Below are 22,631 nucleotides of genomic sequence, written 5' to 3' on the forward strand. Positions count from 1 at the left end.
AACTCTGAGAAGAGTTTGAAAAATGTTTGAGGAGAAATTGAAGCGATCGATCAGGGTTAAACATCTACAACGAGATGCAAGAGTAAATTTCAACCGACTTTTCGGTATACAATGAACCGTGGTAAACATAGAAAACACGATACCGACCTCGTAAATTCAGATCGTGATTCGCGAAGTTTCAAACTTTTTGCGCTTCAAGCATCGGCAATACGTATCAATATTTATATTGACATTTACACAATTCGGGGAAGTCTAGACACGCGCCACCTTTTTTAAATATCAAAGGAGCGTTGCCCGCCAATCCTTGAAGATACGCGGTTACATTTATTATTTATTCGCAGAGTAAACTTACAACCAACACCGGCATCAATCCGCGTACCTGGCCGTAGCGATGGTGTAATCAGGCACACAGGCAGATGCACGAGTCGTAATAAACGTGCCGAGCAATTGGATCTTGAATCGGAGCTGCAGTTTACTGCATTTCATCTGCTTTTCTTTCGTGTAGTCAGAGGCACGGAGTATTTAATTTAAGCCGTTATTCGTAGCAAGCTGCTAATTGCTCTGCTGTGCGGAAAGGCTTTGCAGCAATATACGTTTTTAGCTTTGAGTATATATTATACAATATATATATATATATGTATATTTGCGAATAGTAAGGAAATCAATATTAAGGAATAAAAAAATATTTTTGTCAAATCTTTCGAGGTATTTATCCCTTCTAGTTTACCGCGTAATACTTTACTGCAATTTCTCGGCACTACCGGTCCCTTCGGTTTTTTGTTAAAAATGACCAAACATTCGCCGAGGAATATCAAGACGTTACAAAATTTCGTAATATTGTAATACTGAAGATGGTGGAGAAATTTTTATACGCCCCGACGCGCGTCGCCGAGACGTTCAATCTGTTACCTAGAATATAAAAATGAGAAAGACGCTGTCGCGGTTATACTTATGGGATAACGTTAGAGGAAAAACTGTGTAAAATTTGTACATGAGCGGAACTAAACGGGGAGGTCGAACCACGACGACGTCGAACTATCGAGAACTATTTAGAAGAATTACCTTCTAAAAGGAGAAGCCGGTTGTTAACTCCGATTGGCCGATGCCTCGTCAAGGTTAACCGAACGTTTTAGAGCAGAGAAAGGATCTCGAATCTCTCGGTTTTGCATAAAAAAAAAAGAAGAAAAAAAAGAGATACCAATGATTAAGAAATAAGCTAAAAATGACTTCCACGGACTAGGTTACAGATAGTTTGCTGTCAATGTTACACTGACCGGTGTTCGACTTTCCGGATAATCCCGAAAAATTTTTCGTACGGCAGAAGTCTGCACGACGGCCAATTTTGGTAAATTTGAATAGCGCCGTTTGTCATTTCTAGGGTATAATCATCACGGGCATGAAGGTATATTTCGGTTGAGGAACGACGAAGTGTTCTGAGGCTAGACGACAGACAAGAGACCGCGAGGATTATATTTAGTCGGAGCACGTGGTCGCCCGGGCAGACTGCCGTGGAAACTCGGTGTACGGAACCTGTTGCCCCTCTATTCGCCGCCTGCACAATCGGCGCTGCTGCCAACCTGGGACAGCTTACTACAAGTTCCGAGCAAAAGGGATGTTAGGAAATAGAGGGGGAGGGGGAGAGGGAGGAGAGAGAGGGAGAGAGAACCTAGGTCGACCAACAAAAGATGCTGGCTGCTGCTAGCTGGCTGCCCGCCTGACTGACTGACTGACTGACTGGCCATGTTCCAATTTAAACTGGATCGCGTGAAAATGATAACTGGTTACTTTTGCATGTCTGCTGCACCCCGGTTTCTCCCACGTCTGCATCGTCGAGAAAAGGATCAACGTTCCATCGACGACTTCTCGTCGCCACTGGGTGGGGGTTGAATGTAGAAAGATCAAAAATTGGAGAGCCACGGTGTAGAATTTTTAAAGAAAAGAAAATTTCGTTTATGGAAGTTTTTAAATGTTGGAAGTGGAGGTATGGAGAAGCGGAAGAATAGAAAGGTCAGAACGTGGAATGCCGAAGTTTAGAGCCGTCAGGATTCCTCGCAATTATGTAGAATCGTGTACAGATTTTCTATATATATTTTGTCATCCTGTGTTTCGAATTTCTGTATTTAAAATTTTTTTATACTTGGACTTTCCACGTTTAAAAATGTTATGAATCAGATTTTTGCATCGATGAAAGTTCGATATTCTGATCCTTCTGTCGATCGATATTTCTACTTTTTTATCCCCACCCTCGCTAATACAGGATGGTATTTAGGATATTGTACCAATGGTTTTTCCGGAATATACTCAAGTCTGATTTTCGTTATGCTCTGTATATAGTCAGCAATCACTGCACGATGTAAATTTCCAATACATTAGAGAAGACGAAATTCGTCAGTTGATGTGGATCAATCGATATGAATTCGTAACGATTTTGCTTTGAGACTAAGCGTGCCTAAAGCATTAAAAAATTTGTTAATCCTTGAAAAGTGACATCATTCAATTAGGAATTTACGAAACAAACACAATAAATCATCACAATCGTACTTGACAACGCGCTTCACAAGCGAGAGTAGATTCCATTCTTAAACAAAATATGAATATAATAATCGACGAGAATTCGTCCGGTTTCCAACCCCGAATGAAAAATATTCTGTAAATTCCTGGGTGTAAAAGAAAATTCGAGCGTAATACCGCTAATGCGAGCATAAAGAAAAGAAAAAGTTTATCCAACGGTAAAAAAAAAGGCCACGATTTCAACGATCGGCGTCGTTGAATTAACCGCCATTCGTTCGTCGAATCCAATGTGAGAAACGGAGAGTCGAGTATCGAACGAATCCTTTCTCTGCTCGACGAGAAATGACCGGGGCGAATGGCTGTTCGGTATATTTCGCGGCCATCGCGGTTGCTTTCGACTTTCTGGTTCAAGGCCATCCGAGCAACGTACTCGTTTGGTGCGTAGATTGCGCAATCCGCATCACGCAACGATCCGGTTCAAAGTGTACGTAATCGGACCGCAAAAAGCGTAATTATTATTACGCAGCGTAGCGGTTGTCTGGTGGAAAAAAAACGAAGGCCTCATCTTTTTTCCACTGTACCCACATTTCGCACGTTTTCACCGTTCTCACAGCCCCGCACAAATCGGTTTTTATTTTTAAATCCTCCGGCCGATTTCGCGCAAACTTTCCACGCGCAGCTCGGAACAATAAATTAACGATTCTCGCCTGCGTTTATTATGCGATACGATTACGATACGGCCGGGGATGCAGAATTTTGAATCGGTGCCTGAAAAAATAATCTTCGGTACACGGCGGTCGCTTCCTTGGCGTAACTTCAATTTTGCAATTTCGCGGTGCAAATCTATACACGACGCGACGTTTAGCCGCGTAGGATATTTGAGGATATTTTTCAAGCTCCACGATGACAAATGGAAATTACACAATTCCCTCTCGAGCACGACTCAACTTCTTCTGGTGCATCGACAAAATATGACATGCACGAAAGTCACTTGCGATGGAACGAAACGCTTCTTTATACAAATACATGTAAAGCTACAAGGAAATATCGGTTTCCTAGTCAGACAGTCCTTGAGACGCGAGATTAGAGACCTTGTGCCAGTAGTAAAACTGTAACGGAAAAGGTGTCAAAAGAATTCTGTTAACCTGAGGCAAAATCTAGAGCAAAAGTCCACCTTATATACACGCGCCGTTTCATCTCACGTTAAAGGTACGTCGTGAGGTTTTCTGGTTCTTTCGCTGAAACCAGATGATCGTAAATTTGCCGTTTTCCTCGCCTCTTTAAACACCCAAAACTCAACGCCTCGGCTTGATTACGCGATAGTCTATTCCTGAATTATTAGTCCCACTGACTGTCGACACATGTACGTCATATACGCATGTGTATATATACGTATATCTGTGCAGTGTGCGAATGAATTCGAATATTCCGTATCAACTTTACACCTATTACTCGCTATCAAATTTCCCTGGTACCGCCGACAATATTAATGAGTGCTTTTACGCTTGATACGAATGAATTGTCATTTCGAAAGAGCACGAGAAACGAGAGAAATAACATACAACGTATATACTACTAAGTATATGCTTAATGACATACCTATCCGTACAGAGTTGGTACACCGATATTTCAGACGGACCGGAGACGAAGAAGAGTAAACGAGTAACTTTGGAAATAGGCTGCTTTACGCGTAACCGTCATGTTCTTCTGTCCTAGTTTCGTTTTTAATTACCTTCTCATTTTTCGTATCTCCAAGTGTTTTTCCGTCGTACGATCGACGCAATCGCGTCCGGCCCGAACCTGATTTTCCACGGGCCGAAAGCACCTGGTCCACCTATCAAAACCTGTTCGCCGTGCCATCGAAGACTTTCACTGGTATCCGAGCAACGATGGCGATGAGATCACAAGGTCGGACCGACATGCTTCGGAGCCGATTAATTATATTATTTTCGTACAACGCGTGCTAGCGCTGCTGTTTCCAAATTTCGATCCTCTCCGCGGATTCCAATAGCGTAACGAATATCTTCCGACTCGACGTTGTTGCCTAATTAAGACGAATAATTAACCTGGATAAATGCGGGTCGAGGAATCGTCGATAGACCCACAAATAAATAAATAAATAAATATAAATATATATATATATATATATAGAGAGAGAGAGAGAGAGAGAGGAAGAGAGAGATATTTTTAAGGGATGAAGAGAAAACATATTTGCCGTTCACTCGCGGTTTTGCAGAGACGAAAGAAAGAGGAGAGTCGCAGAGCGAGAGTGAAGAGGTTGAAAATTTGAAAGTAAAAGTGGAACGAATGCCTAACCGAGACGGGGGAAAACTTTCCCGCGCGTCGTGCAGAAGCACCATCTTTTCTTCGGAATTGTTTTTTTTTTTTTTTTTTTCTTTATTTTCCCTTTTCTTCTTGCCCTTTTATTTCCCCCAAACATTCGTTTAATTTCGTACCATTTTCCATGCATACCTTTTTTTTCTCCTACCATGGATAATATTATTACAGGTATATTATAAGGCATTAAAACGCGACAGCTCTTCGCCTTTCCCAAGTTCCCGGGGGGGGAGGGGATAAAATGAAGTACTCAAAAAAGAAGGGATGAAGAAAAATTAACAAAATAACGACGAAATGCTCGACGCGAATACAATAGCGCGAATTAAGAAATTTTTGCGCAACCGGTTAGCTTGAAATCTTCTCTCCCGTATTGTTGTAGCTTATAGATGATATATATCTCGGTGACACCTGTTACCGCACAACTCACAGGTTGAATTATCCATGAAGCATATTTCTTTACGCGAAATTCCCCCGGTATTTTCACACTGTTTCTCTTCAAATTGAAAAAGAAGAAAAAAAACATTTTCATCGTTATTATTATTATTATTATTATTATTATTATTATTATTATTATTATTATTATTATTATTACCCTTTATAATAATTTTTCTCGCTATTTTCCTCAAGCTACCGAGCTCTTTTCGCGCCTTTCATAAATTATAATAGGAATCTTGACGGTACAATTATGGAGAGAAAATTTTTGTAGGGTGAAAAAAGAAAGATGTAAAGAATGCCGAGACACATCTCGCACACACAGGCTGATTATACGAGCGTATTGCACGCGTGTTCATGAAAGAATAACAAACGTTTACTTTATACAGCAAAAGTCGTAACGCGGATAAATAAACGCCGCGAGCTTGATCACTAATTTGTTGGAGTTTCTAAATCTCAAAAGCGGTGAGTAGATCGGTAATTTTTCCCATGGAATCCGCAATACCGTCTCTGTCTATTATTTAATGAATTTACAGTTGCGGAGTTGATCAAATAAACAAACGTCTTATATCGCTAATAAATCAAACGATCGATTCCTATACGTCTCTAAGAATAAAAATACCACGGGTACCTATTTTCTTTTCTCGATACGTAACTGGATCATTGCACCACGGTATCTTAGATTCGTGAAAAGTTTGGTAGCTAATATAATGATTTCGAAACTCGAGGTTTGAAATTCCTTCGGATATACGATCAAGTTTACACATCAGACATGCGCGATACATTTGCTCTGCGTTTTTATTCTTTTACCCAATCGGTGTATCACAGAGTTGGAATGATTAATTTCAGTCCACTGATTTCCGACTAATACTAACCAACAAAAAATTTCCAAATTTTTCGGCAAATGCTGTTATCGAGAATTTCTTCAAGAAAAAAACGCAACAACGTATAATTTCGCGTGATCTGAGAAGGATGATCGTTTGGGCAAAACAAATATTTGTATTATCGTGCGGGTGGTTAAACGGATACTCTGTTGCTCGAAGTAAATTTAAGACGATCTCGCCAATTCTTTTGTTGTTTCAAATACACCGATAAACCTTGATAGTTGATCCCGTCGAATCCTTGCCTCGATAAAAAGAAAAAAATGACTATCGGCGAAAACACGTCATTTTCACCACCGTTAAAAATACTATATATTTTTTATCGAACCAACCAATACCTTTTTCTCTTTGCAAAAACTTAACGAGCAGCGTGATGGGCGAGATGAAACAAGAAACGTCGGCAGAAAGAAAATGATCTCTTGAAAGTCGCCCGCGGTAGTCAAGGGGGTTAACGCATCGGCAGCCACGACACATCTACGTACGAACTCTCGCGTAGACTCAATTACGTGCAAGCACGAAACAGACGCCCTCGCGATCGTCAAAGCGAGCCGCAAGCGCGGATGCAGCGATGATCACCCGCCGTCCGCACGCTCCCTGAGCAAATTGCAATTTACCCCGCATACGAGCATGCAAATAATGTATGTATACGGGACAGGTTGCGAATAAATCCGTCTCGGTGACGTGGACGGACAGAAAGTACGGTCGCTGTCGTTGGTGCGAATTCCTGCAACCCCGGTTAGAATTCGGATGAACCAAGGAGACGAGGTGATGATCGTGCGGATGTAACAACGGTGGAGAGAGAGAGAGGGAGAGAGGGAGGGATGTATAGTATCAAGATTAGAATGGTTTTCATTTCGGACTTCTGCGAGTTCGGACTTGGCTGCCTTCTACGTTGGATCTAAACAAATAAATAAAAATTTCCTTCAAAGCACAGATCTCTATCAGAACTCTGAAACCCTCGCGCGAGGGTTGTGAATTTTGACATTTTAAAATTCGCACGTTGTTACTACGGTTTAGGTATACATTTCGTCGCAGGATCAACTGTTTATAAAAAAATTTATTACCGTGGGAAATCAGTGAGCATTGGTTATGATATTAAACGAAAATATCAGTATCGTTTACCGAGCATTCTGCAATTAGAACTTGACAATTGAAATAAAATGCTTAATCAACGTTGATTAATTTCTTACGCTTAGAGGTTTTTTACAAACAGTTAGTACCACGATCAGTAACGTTGTACGTGCACTGAAAGTTGAGTGAAAATTGTATATTTTAAATGAAAAACTTGACAGACTCCACGAAAGGGTTCAAGTTTCGAGACATGGACCTGCGGTTTTGCGGAGATTTCCACATACTTGTTTCACGTCAATTTTGAAAAAATTTCAAAACAAAGAACACCCTTATCAGGACGGAGGAAACGCGGAGCGGGAAGAAAGACAAAGAGAAGGAATACGCCGAGGCGAGGCGGGGTTTGGCGCATTGTCGAGGAGCCGAGGCAAGTGCGGTTCACTCTCACTCTCGAGAGGTGTTTAAAATTATCCCAAAGTTGGCCTCGTCCTGCCACCGCAGAGCCGTGGGACAGACGCGAACACGTGTGCGCCCTGACGAGCATCGGGATGCCTGGCGACTCGACCTATCCGCGACGCTTCTTGTCGGCTCAACTATTTTCGTGTATAATCTACATACTCTAAAGTTGGTACGCACCATACCCACGCCGAGGATGGAAGTTTCTCGCGATCTGAGAGCCGGGAAATCATGCGGATCTGTGCTTGGAACAAATTTGAAAATTCGATTGATAACAGCGGCGGGAGAGGCTAGGATATTCGATTATGCCGGCTTTGTTGAACCGGATTTTTATACGCGGCGTGAGTCGAGTGCAGGGGGAGAAGATCGGTAAGCCTGGTCCAAGAACTTTGTCGTTTAATAAGATCGATATTTTTGCGAATTTCACATCGCAGTTAGACGCGATTATTCTTGCGGAAAAAAATTAGGTACGGCGTATTAATTGCGTTGAAACATCTTCCTGCAGACAATAGTTTTGATTTAAATTTGAAAGAGAATTCCATGACTCAAATATTCGAGTTGATCCTGAGAATTAGTTGACAAAAATTAAGCAATTCGTTCCTGACCAACGAATCGAGCCAATCAATTATACATACTTCGTCATCGTAACGTTGCCCCCTGACAATTTCAGTTTGTTCGAACATCACCTACGAGTTACATACGTACGTGCATATAATGTAAGATACCGGAGACCGAAAAAAGATTTGTGGAATATTTGCGCGAACGTGAGGCGATTGGGGGATGCGTGAGATCTTGGGGCGTGACGTCACTTCCGCCGGTGAAAACTGACCGTTTATCGAATATGACAGTACGTCAGAGCCGCGTCCCTCGGATATGCGTTTTCGAAGCCAAGATCACCGCGGCCTATTTTTGTTTGTGTATAATTGTGCGCCGGACGGCTTCCTGGTTGTCAATCACCGTCTACAGCTCGGAACTTTTCCTGGAGGGCGCGATTCGACGTTCAAAGGCGACTCCGATCGCCCAGACGCACAAATGCATACCTACGCATAACGAATTTCGCCTGTATCTTTGCGTCGTTCGTCGCGTCCGTTTCATACAACGTCCAAAAGTAGCTCCGCCTCGATTTTCAGCATTTCCTTTTTCCGGCTCTACAAGGCCTCTGCCGCTGTCGGAGAAGGAGGAAATTATACCCCGGGAAATGAACGTTGATACGTCGGTCGGCGGTTATGCGAAAAGTTGACGTAACGATCGAATTACCAGCGAAGGACTCGAGGAATCGCGCTTGCCTGCGAGAGGCCGGAAATAACAAGTGTGCCGGAAGTGGGATTACAATGCAGGTTCAGAAATAGGCGGCACCGTGACACAAACCGTCGAAGACCTATCGTTCGTTTCAAGCTATGTACACAACGGTCGTTAAGCTCTCAAAGCACAAAGCTGGTCCGTTAATCCTCCTAGGATTATTCCAAGAACCAATTCGTAAAATAGCTAGTTACGCAGATCTTGTATCTATAGAATACCTGTGGCGAGTAGAGACGGCTAATTTATCGCACGATATTGAATCGGAAATTTCGAGTAATCGGTAACGCTACGAGACTTCCCTTCCGTTCCCGTATCCCGAGAGCCATCGTTTCATTACCGGTGAAAAATGAACAAATTATTTTTAAGCAACAATATTACCGAGGACACTTAAATGTATCCAAATCCTCCGCTTTGACTTGAGATAAGCTTTGAAGGATTTTCCCGGATCAACGCTGTGGAAACAAATTGTCTCGACGATTTCAAGGGGGGAATACAATACGCGGAATTAACCCGGGAGAATAGAAGAAACGACCCGCTACCGTCTCCCAGGAAAACGGACGAGGGGAATTAGCGCCGAAGGAATAGGAATAGATTTGAGTGGCAGTCTCGTGGTCCGGTCATCGAAGAATGATGGGTTATATATACCCTTATATTATACCTAAATGAAATATGGCGCTCGACGGAAATCTCGTTAACGAGCTCTCAAGACACTCAAGACTGCTCAAGACGCGCCGAATGATGGCTCCGCATCAGAGTCGGGCTTAAATATCGCGGCGGAGAAATCCGCGCGGCGTAATCAAGGACCGTCAACACTCGACACTCGACACGCGTGTCGTACGCGAGTGACGAAAATACATGACGATTAGTTATAATAGAATGAGTTGCGAAATTGCGTGCACGCTAATATATGACCGAGATGAAAATCATTCAAAATATTGTGCCAGGCCGTTTCGTAGCGAGTCGCGTAAGCCGTAAAAAAAATTTTTTTATATTCATCATTTTACGTATAGCGATGAAAGAAAATTGACCGATAAATAACTAACGTTCACTTCTTCTTTAAATCGGTTAATCAATGTATTACCTGGTGCCTGAGTTATGTGTAAAAAAATAATATATTCTTCGTTAGTAAGATTTAAACTGATCACTGGAATCGAATTAAAGTATAAATTGATTACTGATTCTCGGGAATCGTTTTCGTTTTATCGCTTGACAATGCAGATGGAGAAAAAATTCCAAACGACTGTAATAAAGTCCAATGCATATCGTATATCCTGTTCTCGAAACTAGAGGGGAACAAAAAAGATGACGATTAGCGGTAATCGAGAACAGAAAACAGTATAAAAATTCCAAACTCAAAATCAAATAATATAGTGAATTGATTTTATTTCTTTTATTTAGATAAAAGTTCAAAGAAATTTGCATAAAGCATTCGTAGGGTGAAAATTAAACAACGAACGCACATTGGCACAGAGGTATAAACACCGCAGGTATACATCCGGGGATCAAACGACGATCCATTAAACGGAATTTACAACTCGGAGGGATGTCATGGCTGCACGGTGTAAAATCTAATTTTTAAAACCGAGCGAACAGCGATACACTAGCCGAGTGTTAAATGTACAATTTACGACAATGAATCGGTCCGTAACTAACGAGCGATTTTTTTCGTGAGCTGTTACCCCTCGGGGAAGTGAAAAAGCAAAATTAAAAAAGAAAAAAGGACAAGTTAGTTATCAATTTTGGCAGCGTACGTAAGACAGACGGAGATAGACATTACTGCACAGCCGGCAATGTTCCGGACGTGGAAATTGTTACTCTTAATTAGTTAGCCATAATCTATTCTATTTCGGCGCGGTACCGATCGGTCACTCCGGGATGGAGAAGGACGGAAATGAGACCGGGATGAAAGTCGATGAAAATATTAGAGCACGCGTGGCGGCGTCGCGATCCGGATTTTCCCGCATTGGTTCCGCCGCGAAAATAAGAAGTGTTATAGGCAGTAAGCAAGTCGGTTGATTGATAGTTCGCGCGACGGTTGACTACTCCAGCTGTGGTTTATTTCAGGCATAGCTAGGACGTCCATTGTGGCCAGAGAGCCAGGGAATATCGGGGGCGGACCTCGAGAGGATTGAAGAGGGAAGGAGAGGAGAGAAGAAGAGATCTGCGGATGAAGCGAGGAGGCTGCCCAGAATCGGAATAGCGGGCAGACGGCCGACGCGATACACGCGGTCTGTTCGTGGCCACAAGCTTCGGCCAATAAATTGGAAGACGATCCGAGGAGGCGAACGACCCGCTAAAAGCTGGAATGACAAAAAGTAAAATAGCCGGAAACCCATCGAGCGATAAGTAATTAACAATTAATGTTACAACGTTGACAATCAAGAAGTAACCGACAATGTCGAATTATTCGTACATAGCTGGTATACCACGCACGTGTGATCAGTCAAACAACATCGGACTATTTTTCTTATTTTCTATAACGTTCTTACGGTCTAATATCTATTTCAACGCCCGGCGTGAATAAAATTATTACAAACGATGACGCGAAGCCAATTCATATTTCCACAAACCTGCACGGTTATACCTGAAAGAACTTGAAATAGATTCCATTCTTGCAGAAGCAAGGATAAAAATGTCGAATATTAAGTTCATGCTATTCACGTCCACTGTGTGGTCAAGACTGGTTAAAGGTTGGTCAAGATTCTCCACGAGTTGAACGTCTATGCGCGTGGAGTTACGTAATTCACCCAGTCTATCTTCATTACTATCCACCTGCTACGTATAATTTAAGCGGTAGAAAGGACGATGCTCTCTCTCTCTCTCTCTCTCTCTCTCCCTCCCTCTCTTAGCAGCGGAATGATTATTTGTTGAATATTCATTGGCTGACGTGATCGTCAATTTTCGAATACTCAAATACCTGTCCGTGTACTTGACCTCGGATATAGCGCGTACCGCTAATTACAGCCGCACGATCGTCACCTCGACGTAATCGTTTCACGTTTCGTTTTTCTATTTCTTTGATAACTCGTACATCCTTCGACGGTTTTCAGTCCGTGAAACGATTCGACGATATATTTTATAAAATTGATTTTATGTTCGTATGGTAATAATAATAACAACAACAACAACAAATAATAATAATATTAATAACAACATCAGCTGGCACGTGAAATTATGCGAAACATGCAACACGGTAATAAATTTTACAGAGTATCAGACGAGATGCATTTCATGCGAAAATTCCGTACAAATCGGGGATGACAAGGCGGATCTTTGCGGCGGTTTTGCGGGACCAGCCGCGAGTCTCCTCGGCGTAATATATCACGGTGTCTGGCGGAATATTACAAATAGGAACAAGATATTAGCTGGGCAGTGATTAATTCCTGGCAAAAGATGCCGCAGCTGGGAAAAGGACGAGGGTCACCGGTGTACGATCCTCTCGCGAGTCATTACACGCTTTGTAAATCACGGCTTATAATCAGGAGCAGTCTTCTCAAGTATGCGCGAAAATCAAAATACCCGCTTATAGAATTATTTAAGGGAGGAGGGATGATGAATGGCCGATTCAGGGCTGTTCCCTAAATAATTATCCGTCTCACAGGCTGCCCGGACAACGAGCTTCGGTCTGTTTTACCCCGTCGTTCTTCACGCACATTCCCAATTTACGCCGAAGCTAAGAGTGCGATAATTAGCCACGCGTGGATGCATCGCCGACGAACCGGCACGGAATAGCTTTTAAAATTTATTTTTGAATTTACTTGAAGTGAAATCGTCAAGCTGCACTGATTGGATATAAAAAATGATGAAACAGGCAATTGTTCAGTAGTGAACTCGGTTGTCGGGATATTGAAAATACGTATTTAAGATCATCGGTGGTTTCAATTGCTTGTATGGGGTTTCTACACAAGTGGCTAGAAGAGAAGCCTTTATCCGTAGTGCCTTGTGAATAGACCCGACGTTCATGAGTTATAGCGTGATAAAATGCTCTTTGGATGCTTGATTCCTGTTTTTCATCGGCAAAATTTGTCTTCGTACCATTTACATGATACAATAAACGACAAAATTTCCTTACACCTTTGCGGCAGCTACGATCAACTACGATGATTCGGTCAAAGTTCCGATTCTTCGAAACAGATAGTCTCAAGAAAAAAAAAAGAAAAAAGCACAACTTACGAAAACTCGTAGAGATCAAGCGTCGATAAAATCTTTAGAAACTTTCGCGCGATCCTTTGTAAAATCTGCCTAAAACCATTTGAACCAACGATACAAAACGACCTGAAATCTCAAAGCGAGATCCGATATGATAAAAAGGAAAAGAAATAAAACAACGCTCAGGAGGCGAATCTCTCGATTCCATAGAACCGTATCATCAATCGCTGATAATCAATAAACTAGAACGGAGTTCCAGGAGGCCTGAACCCTGCCGGTCCTCTCGATGAGACAATTCCATGACGCAAGGATACCTACACAGATAGAAGGATGTCGGACGAAAGGATAACGCGGCCGTGATACGGGGGCTGCTTACGTGTGGATACGTGGCCGTAGTTGTCGGGCAGTAAAGAGAAACGAGCGTTGCAGGCATACATGCGCACGTATAAGATCTGGTAAAATGTTAGCTGGAGAAAAATGGAGGTCGTCGAGCGAAACGACCTTTCCAAGATGGAATACGTGAGGAAGGAGAGGAGAATAACGTGGCGCACGTTGGCCCCGGGAGGTGGGTGCGTTTGATCTACGGACTCGCGTGCGACCGCGTGTGCAGTCGTAGGTGTACATACATCGACGCGTCGCGACGCCTGACGTCCGAGGAAGAGAGAGAGAGAGAGAGAGTTACGTCGGGGTCGACACCCCTCCCCGCCAGTTATTTGAGGACGAGCAAGCCTCTCTTGAGTGATTGATCATCTCTCCTCCAGCGGAGGGTGTATTTTCGGAGTTGCATTGCGGCACCATTGAATTGAACACGCCCCGTAATTCTTCCGCACCTTTCACAAGGGATCGAGAATTCTGGCCACCCCTCGTATCGCGTAAACGGGTGTATAGACCTCGACTTTTTTCTGTAACCTCTATAACTTACCCTGCAACCATCAGGGATATACGATAAAAGTCCACACCGATTAGTGTAAAATTAAATATCATCGGTGTAAATCGTTCGATTCTTGACACCAAGTGGTTTTGAAAACAACACCGAAATAGCGTGGACTTCTACGGAATGTTTTCGGTGCCATATTCGATACCTGTACTCTTCCAACAGTTTACGTTGCAGATAAATTGCCGGCAGTTATTCGCACGCATTTATTTCCGACATTTATTGGCGGCAAAATAATTTTACACAACGTTGTGGCTGTACAACTTATTTTGGTATTAGGGAGTCCTCAAGTTCGGTTTACTAAAACTTGTCGGGGATCAAAGTTAGGGCCAAGTTTCTAGCAAGTACAAGACGAACGAGGAAACGATGTCCTAATGAGTTTCGCATTTCTAACCGTGGCGCTATTGTTTCATAATTGAACGAAACTTTAGGCAAACTGCAAATGCTAATTACGTCAACGTTACCGCAGAATTCCGGAAAGCAAACTTTCAAACTATGCTTCCCGACCAGCGTTGTACATTTCTTAATCCAAAGTTTCAGCGTCTCAATGTCACAATTGTGTGTGAAAATTAAAAATCTGCATTCTTTCGAATCAATCAAATACAAACGGGAATTTTCACACCACTTTGACACTTGTATCAACGAACAAGAACCATCATTGGAATGGTGGTCATTCGCCAAGTATTTAACCGCAGCGAAATCGTGCAAGTTTTTGGAATCTGCCAACGGAATAGCTCGAAGTGAGTTCACTTCCGATAAGCGAAAAAACATCTGGTTCAAGTTTCCGAATAGTTCCTCAAATTGCAAAGCATAGTTCTAATGAATATTGAAAATCGCAGACCCAGTGTCAGGACATACCTGCAGCTAGGTTGAAAAAGTCAAAGGTTAAAAACTCAGTTTTCCTGCCGATCGTCCCTCACGGCTTAAAATTTCACCCACCCTTCCATTGCCGTTACTTTTTCCCCACGATTACCTGTATATCACACTACTTTTCTTCTTTTTCTCGCAAATTCTTCCCTTTTATTATCTACCAGCCCTCGGAATTTCCGTGAAGTATGTAATCACACTAGATTAGGTAGATAGGTAGATAAACATCGCATTTTTTTTCCGAGCTCTATCTGATACGGATGTGAGAAGCGAGCATTTGGCGCGATGCCATGCGATTTCACGTCTTTTGAAACCGATTTCGTTACGTGTCATGAAAGTAATTCTGAAAGTGAATGTCTCTGGTCCTCGAATTAACGAAAATAATATCAAGATGGTGCGAATAATTCGGTCGCCCAATTTCCTTACATATCGCAACTTTCCAGATCGGAAATAAAAATATTCAAACAGTTGTGTCCGTGATTATTTAAATTTTTGCTCATATAGTCGTACAAGAATAGAATTAAATAAAACGTACGTAAACAAAATATAGACAAATACTAAACGAAGGGAATATATGCTTCGACTTGCTTAGCGTACATGAAGCTGAATGTAAAGATTAAAACTAGCACGAAACAAGAATTCTGCGTTGGATTAAATTTTAGTTGCTGGTTACATTTTCTGTAACTGCTATGAGTTCCTGAAATCGGTTAATATTTGATAATCCTGACAAATCTGAACGTCAAATCCCTGATTGTGCCATATCCAGTGATTCAAACGACAATACAGCTTTTACACCTTCGCGAATAGTAAATTTTTCTTTTTCGATGTCATCACCCTGCTCCATTGACGTTTCACTCTCTAAGCTGAGAGAGTCTGATCTTATGATTTGTGCAATAATTTCCTCATCGATTAAAGCCATGAGAATAAAATCTTTCTCCAACCACTGTTTGATATCTCCTTTAGCATAATCCTCATAGCCTGGTATAATATTTCAGTGATCAAAAAACCATCTCCTGCTGAAATTTTGGACGTATCGCATCCCCCTGGCAATTCCCATAATGTAAACCACGCTTCTGAATTTACAAGAAGCTAACACCTGACTGATCCCATGTGTCGGCTACCCAAAAAATCCGATCCTTTATCGTTATACTTTTCAAACGTTGAATTATATGTATTTATGTTACAGTTTTCAGCATGGATAATCCACGATGTGAATTTCAGTCGACAGTGTTGTTTCAAACTCTCAACTCTTAGATCAACTAACTGAATTAACGACGGTACGTTTGGTGGCAAAAATATTCCTTTAATGCCACTGAAGAGATTTTTTTAAACAATACGGTGATGAATTGGTTACCCACAATTCAGCTTTCAAGGGGAGTTTTTGCGGAATCAAAAATTCGCTTACAGCAGGGACAAACACATTGTGGAAGCAGGTTTCAAATATCTTCTCCGGCAATTTTCAACAACCACTAAAGACTCTCTTACGAATGTCGCGCTCCGTGTCCTCGTGGCTGTGAATGGGTACGTGCGAATATTTGGCATGCATCAACTCACCTCCGCGTCGGACGTGGGTTCCTCGTAATCGGAGAGAGTTTCTTGGAATACGAAAATGCAGTCGGAGCAGTCGAGCGGACGAGCATGGCCGAACTGCGTATGCTTGTCTCTGATGGTCTCGAGGACGGCAGTTTCGACCATCGTTGTTTCCGGGGTGGTTTTGCAACTGGGTACTCGGAGATAAATTCGCACTGCTAAAACGCGTAAAACTACCGCCTCTTCTGTTGCGGTCGTGAGCCAGGCACGTCGTAGTTTCCTCAAAGATTTACCGAGTCGTTCGCAGTTTCCTAGTTCAGATACCTGAAACACCAATAAACGTCTTTTACGGGTAATGAAAAGCCGAATTTCTAACGTCCCGGCCCTCGCTGCCTCCTGCGCTTCGATCTCTGTGCACATGGCAATATTTTTCACGAATTTTACGACACAGGCTTATTGCTATTCCTTCCCGATCATATCATATCCGCAATTTATCTTTATAAATATAAAAAATATAAATTTATATCGTGCTACGTACTCATACTATGCAAATAGGTAAACGGACGTAACTTTATCCCTCGTTTTTTATTTTTCTGCGTCATCGTTACGATTTTGCAAAATTGAAGATAACCCGGGATTTATTTGCTCAGTGTCTAAATAATTTTTTCATTTCTTCGTATTCACAGCAGAGAATAATTTTTTCAAGAATTGTTTTTTATGCGCCAATGTTTTGAATTCGCGACTGATATTGGTGACAAAAGTAGCGACGATATAATTTTTGGCAAAGACATGTGCCGCTTGGAATAATTACATGCGTGTACGTAGGGTGATTGATAAATTATCACTCTTGACATGACATTAAAAACAATACTCAAAGCAAAACGTAGCCCGGGAGATCTTCACGTCACACAGATCTCAAACAATTAATTATCTTTTGACCCAAAAGACAGGAAGAAACAGCTGTTAACCCTAATTCATTATATACAATTGTAAAAATACAACGAGCATAAAATATTCTATCGCATCTTTAAATAGTTCACGCATCTGCGATTCGAAACACATTGCACGAATACGTGAACCAAATCTGATTTTTTTCTGCGAAACCGTAACCCTGCTTTGGGAACATGCGGCGTCAGTCAGTATTGCTCATCTAACACCTGAACGTGCATTATCCTATTCGTATTACGTAGAAACAAAAATTAATACATACGCGATGCGTCTGGTTGTTTCTAGTGTTTTTATTTGGGACACAGTGTACAAATCATAGCTTCCGAAGATTTTGAGGTTAGGTAACATGAAGCCGACAATATCTCGATTTATCTTCAAATTATTTCGTTTTTACTAACTCTTTGGTCCACCAGTTCGCGATATGACGCAAATCTCTCATGCGGCGTACATTTCTTTTTTAATTATACAAACAATATCCATCAATGATTTACCAATGTATTCAACGAGCTCAAAAGCCTCATCTGTATTTTTGTTTCACCTCGCACAACACACGTCGAAACGTAAGCACGCGGAATCGTTACTGAATTTGATAAGGTGGCGCCATCTTGCGGCGTTCATTGCAACCAATCTTTACCACGAAAAATTAAGATATTCGTAAGTTGAAGATATTTCTTTGGCGAAAAGGTAAGAAATCTATGAGTACTTATTGAAATTTTGTGGTAAAATTATTCGGCATGAATTATGAGTTAAAATTACTTTACAATGTTTAAGCCGGTAAACAATTTTTGAAAACCAAAATTTTCAAACATACCAATTACAAAGAAAACCTCCAATTTCTTACATTAAATATACATTTATTTTAACATTAAAGATAAGTAACAAGGGATATATCTGGTAAACTTTGTAAAAAAATTTTTGTCACAATGTACTCTGGAAATTGCTGTGATAACGGGATATAACGGGATCTAAGACACATTTTCACGAATATAATATATTTAAAACACCATGTTCGTATTACTTTCTTGTTTAGCGAAGAATGCCGCGGACGGTTTAGCTTGAAATAAAATATCACCCTTACCATTGTTCTCGAATTGACAATCTTTGATATTAATTTCGGAGACATTCTGCAGCAGCTCACTACTCCCAATCTTTCCCTCAGGGCCAGTTACATACTTTTGAGTTTCCATGCGTATACTGTGCTCTTTGAAATTCGATAATGAGCAATTATTTACAGCCAAACTTGAATTATCGTGCATCTGAAATAATGATATTATCAATAATGAGCCCACGGGTGAATCAGGTCCTTGAGAATCTCACACTACCAGTACATTTTTCATGTAATTAGAGTGTTAAAAATGATTATGGAATTTTTATAGAACTAACAGCACTTAAATATTAATCATCACCTTACCTGAATACCTTCGACACATTCGTTGAAGTAGCATCCATCTAAAGTAACACTGCCTCCTGAATGAATTACAATTGCAGTTCCAAGCCCTTCAAATGTCGTATTTTGGGCGATTAATTTAGCCCCAGGCAGAACCACAGTGCCTAGTTTGATAACACTTTTATTTGTAACGAAAATCCTGCACCCAATGAGTTGGACCTTCCCTTTGCGAGCTAGCAAACCCATCTGAAGATCGCCTAATTGAATGGAGATGCCTTCTAAATATACCTGGTGATACGAAAGTTAATGAGTATGATGTTATACATATATTAGTAATAGTAGAGTTATTTTTTTCGTAAAGGTCATTCGTACCTCCCCGCCTGAAAAATCCATCAAGGATGGCCCACATTCGGTCTCCCTTCCACAGATAACTGTATCTCCAAGTCTGCCGAACCCCTTGAATTTGCCTCCTTCCTCCAGGCCTCCAACGCCTCTGATTTGGTGCTCTCCTTCACCGAGAACTACTATATCACCTGCTTCAGAAGCATCCAGTGCTTCTTGCAAGCAATTTGAAGTTCTGAATAATATATAATTATGAAAAAAATGTTAGAAATCGTCAGTTCTCTATTTTTTGTAAAATCAAGGTTCCCAGATCTGATTTATTGAAAAATAGGTAATGTATTTCAACTAAAAATCATTTACTATTGAATATGCGTAACGATCATTAGTCATAAAATGAGTCATACAGATTATGAAACCTCTTACTTCAAAAACATATCGGGACCAATGACTGTCTGAACATTGCTCAAAGACGAGATCATGTCTTGAACAGATCCTCCGAGCCAAACAAAATATCCTTCAGATCTCGTCCCTCTGCTTTCCCGGTTCTTAACTTCTTTATCCGTCATGTTCGAGCCTTTATTTCTGGTGAGGACTTCCCTCATAACAGGATTTTCCAGAACTTCCATCTCAGTTTTAATCTGCTGTAGTCGAAAATGAAGCTTCATTAACTGGCAGGCTTTTCCGTCATCGAGCACTTGATCCTGATCCTCTTCTTCGTCTGATATATCTTCCTCGAGCCTTGTGATTTTTGCTTGAATATCCCTCCCTTCTCTGGTCAAGCTTCTTATAACGTCGCAAGTTTCTTTGTTGACAACCCCGCGTTTCATGTCAAAAAATAATCTTATTCTTGGCTCCAAATGAAGTGAAACCCAGTCGGTGTCGTCATCGTCATCCGTATCCCACGGCATCCAGAGATAATTAAAAAAGAATCTTAACTGATCGATGCAGTTAGCTGTACCAATCATATCAAGGACTGTATTCTCTTGGTGCTGAGTTGGGTAAAGCTCGTTCAGAGGAACGTCATACTTTTCAGGAAGCTGTATCTCATCTTGAACAGCAACTATTTTAACAAGTGCAGATAATTCTTGGAAATGCACATTCTCAACCTCAACAACAACAATTGTAGGATAATGGATTTCGAAGTCCTGACAGGTCAGCCTTGGGATTTTCCATAGGGCACGCCAACCAACCGGTTCTATCACCAGTTCAACATAGCAGGACCATTCGGAGTGAATCTGAGATGCTGGAATTACCTTTGCACCCGCTGTTAATATTTCCGAGTATTCGACCAGCCGCTCCTGCAGGCTTTTATCAAACGCAAATATTTCCATGGACATCTCTAGCCTCCGTTTCACTTTAATAGCTGGATAAGTAAAACATTATTGTTAACCAATGGTCAAGGACCCATCAGGCCTATAACCCATTTCAAAAAGTAGAGAAACAAAGAAATTGTTGAATAATCATTTCATGGAGGATCTAAAATCACTAGAGTTGAACTGAAATGATATTACTTTGAGATAGATGCAAATTTTCAATTCTAAATTTGATTTCAAAATACCTGATACCAACGGCTTAAAAAACTACTGTTTTACTTTAATTAAACCTTATTATCCATCAAAATCCGCAACATCTTAAATTTCGACTAGAAGAATTAACATTGAAGGAAAAATTATGATAATCTTACCTGAATTTGATTCACTAAGAAGAAAAAGTATTCACGTTTAAATAACTCTTGCGACAGGAATGCAAACAGGCTGCTAAAATTGCTAAAATAACAGCACGCCATTAGCCACAAACATGCAACAACCGGTATCCCAAAAACGTTACGCCGTGTCGTCTGCTAAGCAGCGACGTTGGTCGCTAAAAGATTCGGTTAATTCTATTTACGCAGCCACGATATGTGTTTGAAAGTGACTTCGGATTATTACTCAGGCCTCAAGAGCTATTTGGTGTTTTCAAACTCTGTGAACATTAATTGAAAACTTTTTTTTTTCAAGTTTAAAAATTGTCGTCACACCGTGTCAGGTTGAACGAGCCAATCGCATTCAAGAACCCGGCGTTGCTAGGCGTGAAACAACATGGCGGCTTACATGACAGATTCAATAGTAAACAAATCTTTTGACATTGCAGACGCATGTACTAACCACGCACTAACGTGTAGTTCTTCAATACATACAACGCAAGTTATGGAACTTTAGAAATAATATTCATGAGCCTTGTTTAAAATGAATCCAGAAGTTATAGGTTCGTTAAAAAAATATTTCTTGACCCACTTTCAAACTGTCACCAACAGACTGGCGTGATAAACTGCACTACATTTAATTTAATGATACGACCTGACATTCACTTCCTAACTTACTTATCGGTCCAAAATTTTGTGATTCAGATCACATAACACCCATGGATACTGACAGCGAAGAAGTTCACGAGGAATCCAAGGGTGTCAGAGACGCAGGTTTCGATAAAATCATCGGGTACATAGAAGATCTATTGATGGGTACTGAGAATTTTATGATTCTTCTTTGAATCTGAGAATCTTTGAAGCAAAAATTTAGGAAAGCGATGTTTTATCTCTTTTATAGAGCAGCTAATTTTTATTCCAAAGTATAAACAAAATTCCTGTTTTAGAAAGCGAATTCCAAGAGCTACAGCAGAAATTTTTGGAGAACTACTGGCACATATTTGGACCCGAGGAAGAGAATAAACTGATTTACATGGAAATATTTAATCAGTATGTAAGTTTTGCATAACTAGGAAACTTACATGTTGAAAATTAATTTTATTAGTCAGAGTGTATAGCTAGATTAAGGTATCACCAACTTGTTTAATTCTCTTCTCTTTCGCAGAACCAGGAAATAGAAAACTACATCGTTAAGCAGCTCAAGAAGTCTGTTCCTAACTTTTCAATCCACGTTCTGTTAGACCAGCTTAAGTATGAGACAATAATTGCTGTGGGACCCATAGTTTTGTGAACAGCGCTGTTCGCTAATATGCCTTTTTTTCTTACAGTGAAAGACGTCCTGAACTGGATGGAGAAGTTTTTGAAGTTTTAGCGACGTTAACAGACTTTCTATCATTCAAAGAAATGATTTTAGATTACAAAGCTGTAAGTTTTGGATTACTGCTTCATCGTTGGGGCACTTTTTTTTATCATTGACAATGAGTTGCGTTTGAACTCAAACAGATAATATATCAATATAAAACCAATTTATTATTCGTTAGGTAAAAGAAGGAAAGGTGGAAGACTTTAGCGCCGGGATTTCGATTACATCTATCAAATCAACGAGCTCAGAGCGGGATGAGCCTACTGGTTAACCAATCGCGAGCTCCATCCAAATGATACATTTTATAAAATGCTTACCTAGCAGTTTTTTCAAATTTATCCATACTATTACTAATTATCTAGTATTTGTTAGATGTAAGATAGAAAATAAACGCGAATGAAGTTGGAATTCAATGGTATTTTGTTTTATTATTGTGATAAACTAGT

At 40.8% G+C, this 22,631-nt stretch overlaps 3 protein-coding genes across 6 annotated transcripts in view; 1 reads left to right on the forward strand and 2 right to left on the reverse strand.

Moving 5' to 3' along the window:
• The window catches only part of LOC124176153 (RNA pseudouridylate synthase domain-containing protein 2-like), an 86,795-nt gene extending 68,812 nt beyond the window's left edge, over nt 1–17,983 (reverse strand). The window contains exons 1-2 of the mRNA XM_046557050.1: nt 17,904–17,983; nt 16,489–16,788 (exon numbers count right to left, since the gene is read on the reverse strand). Coding sequence (XP_046413006.1) covers nt 16,489–16,788; nt 17,904–17,933 — 330 coding nt within the window. The 5' untranslated portion in view covers nt 17,934–17,983. The remainder of the gene's footprint in view (nt 1–16,488; nt 16,789–17,903) is intronic.
• Nucleotides 7,752–22,593, forward strand: LOC124176158 (ADP-ribosylation factor-like protein 2-binding protein). Of its 4 annotated transcripts, XM_046557065.1 has the most exons (7): nt 7,752–8,054; nt 11,049–11,330; nt 21,528–21,638; nt 21,770–21,876; nt 21,988–22,073; nt 22,151–22,247; nt 22,364–22,593. In XM_046557065.1, the coding sequence occupies exons 3-7, from the start codon at nt 21,542–21,544 to the stop codon at nt 22,454–22,456; spliced, it is 480 nt and encodes a 159-aa protein (XP_046413021.1). In that variant the 5' UTR covers nt 7,752–8,054; nt 11,049–11,330; nt 21,528–21,541; the 3' UTR covers nt 22,457–22,593. The 4 variants fall into 4 exon arrangements, with proteins under 4 accessions (XP_046413021.1, XP_046413020.1, XP_046413022.1 ...); XM_046557064.1 differs by lacking the exons at nt 7,752–8,054; nt 11,049–11,330 and adding an exon at nt 16,679–16,816; XM_046557066.1 differs by lacking the exons at nt 7,752–8,054; nt 11,049–11,330 and adding an exon at nt 18,008–18,096.
• LOC124176155 (protein nessun dorma) lies at nt 18,250–21,063 on the reverse strand. The gene is made up of 5 exons (XM_046557055.1): nt 20,826–21,063; nt 19,565–20,504; nt 19,172–19,376; nt 18,824–19,087; nt 18,250–18,668 (listed from the first exon to the last, which is right to left on the reverse strand). Exons 2-5 carry the CDS (start codon nt 20,476–20,478, stop codon nt 18,408–18,410), a joined length of 1,644 nt encoding a protein of 547 aa, XP_046413011.1. The 5' UTR covers nt 20,479–20,504; nt 20,826–21,063; the 3' UTR covers nt 18,250–18,407.
• Nucleotides 22,594–22,631: the final 38 nt, after the last annotated feature.

This window comes from Neodiprion fabricii, chromosome 2 (assembly GCF_021155785.1).
Source record: "Neodiprion fabricii isolate iyNeoFabr1 chromosome 2, iyNeoFabr1.1, whole genome shotgun sequence".
In the NCBI taxonomy this organism is placed as follows: domain Eukaryota; kingdom Metazoa; phylum Arthropoda; class Insecta; order Hymenoptera; family Diprionidae; genus Neodiprion; species Neodiprion fabricii.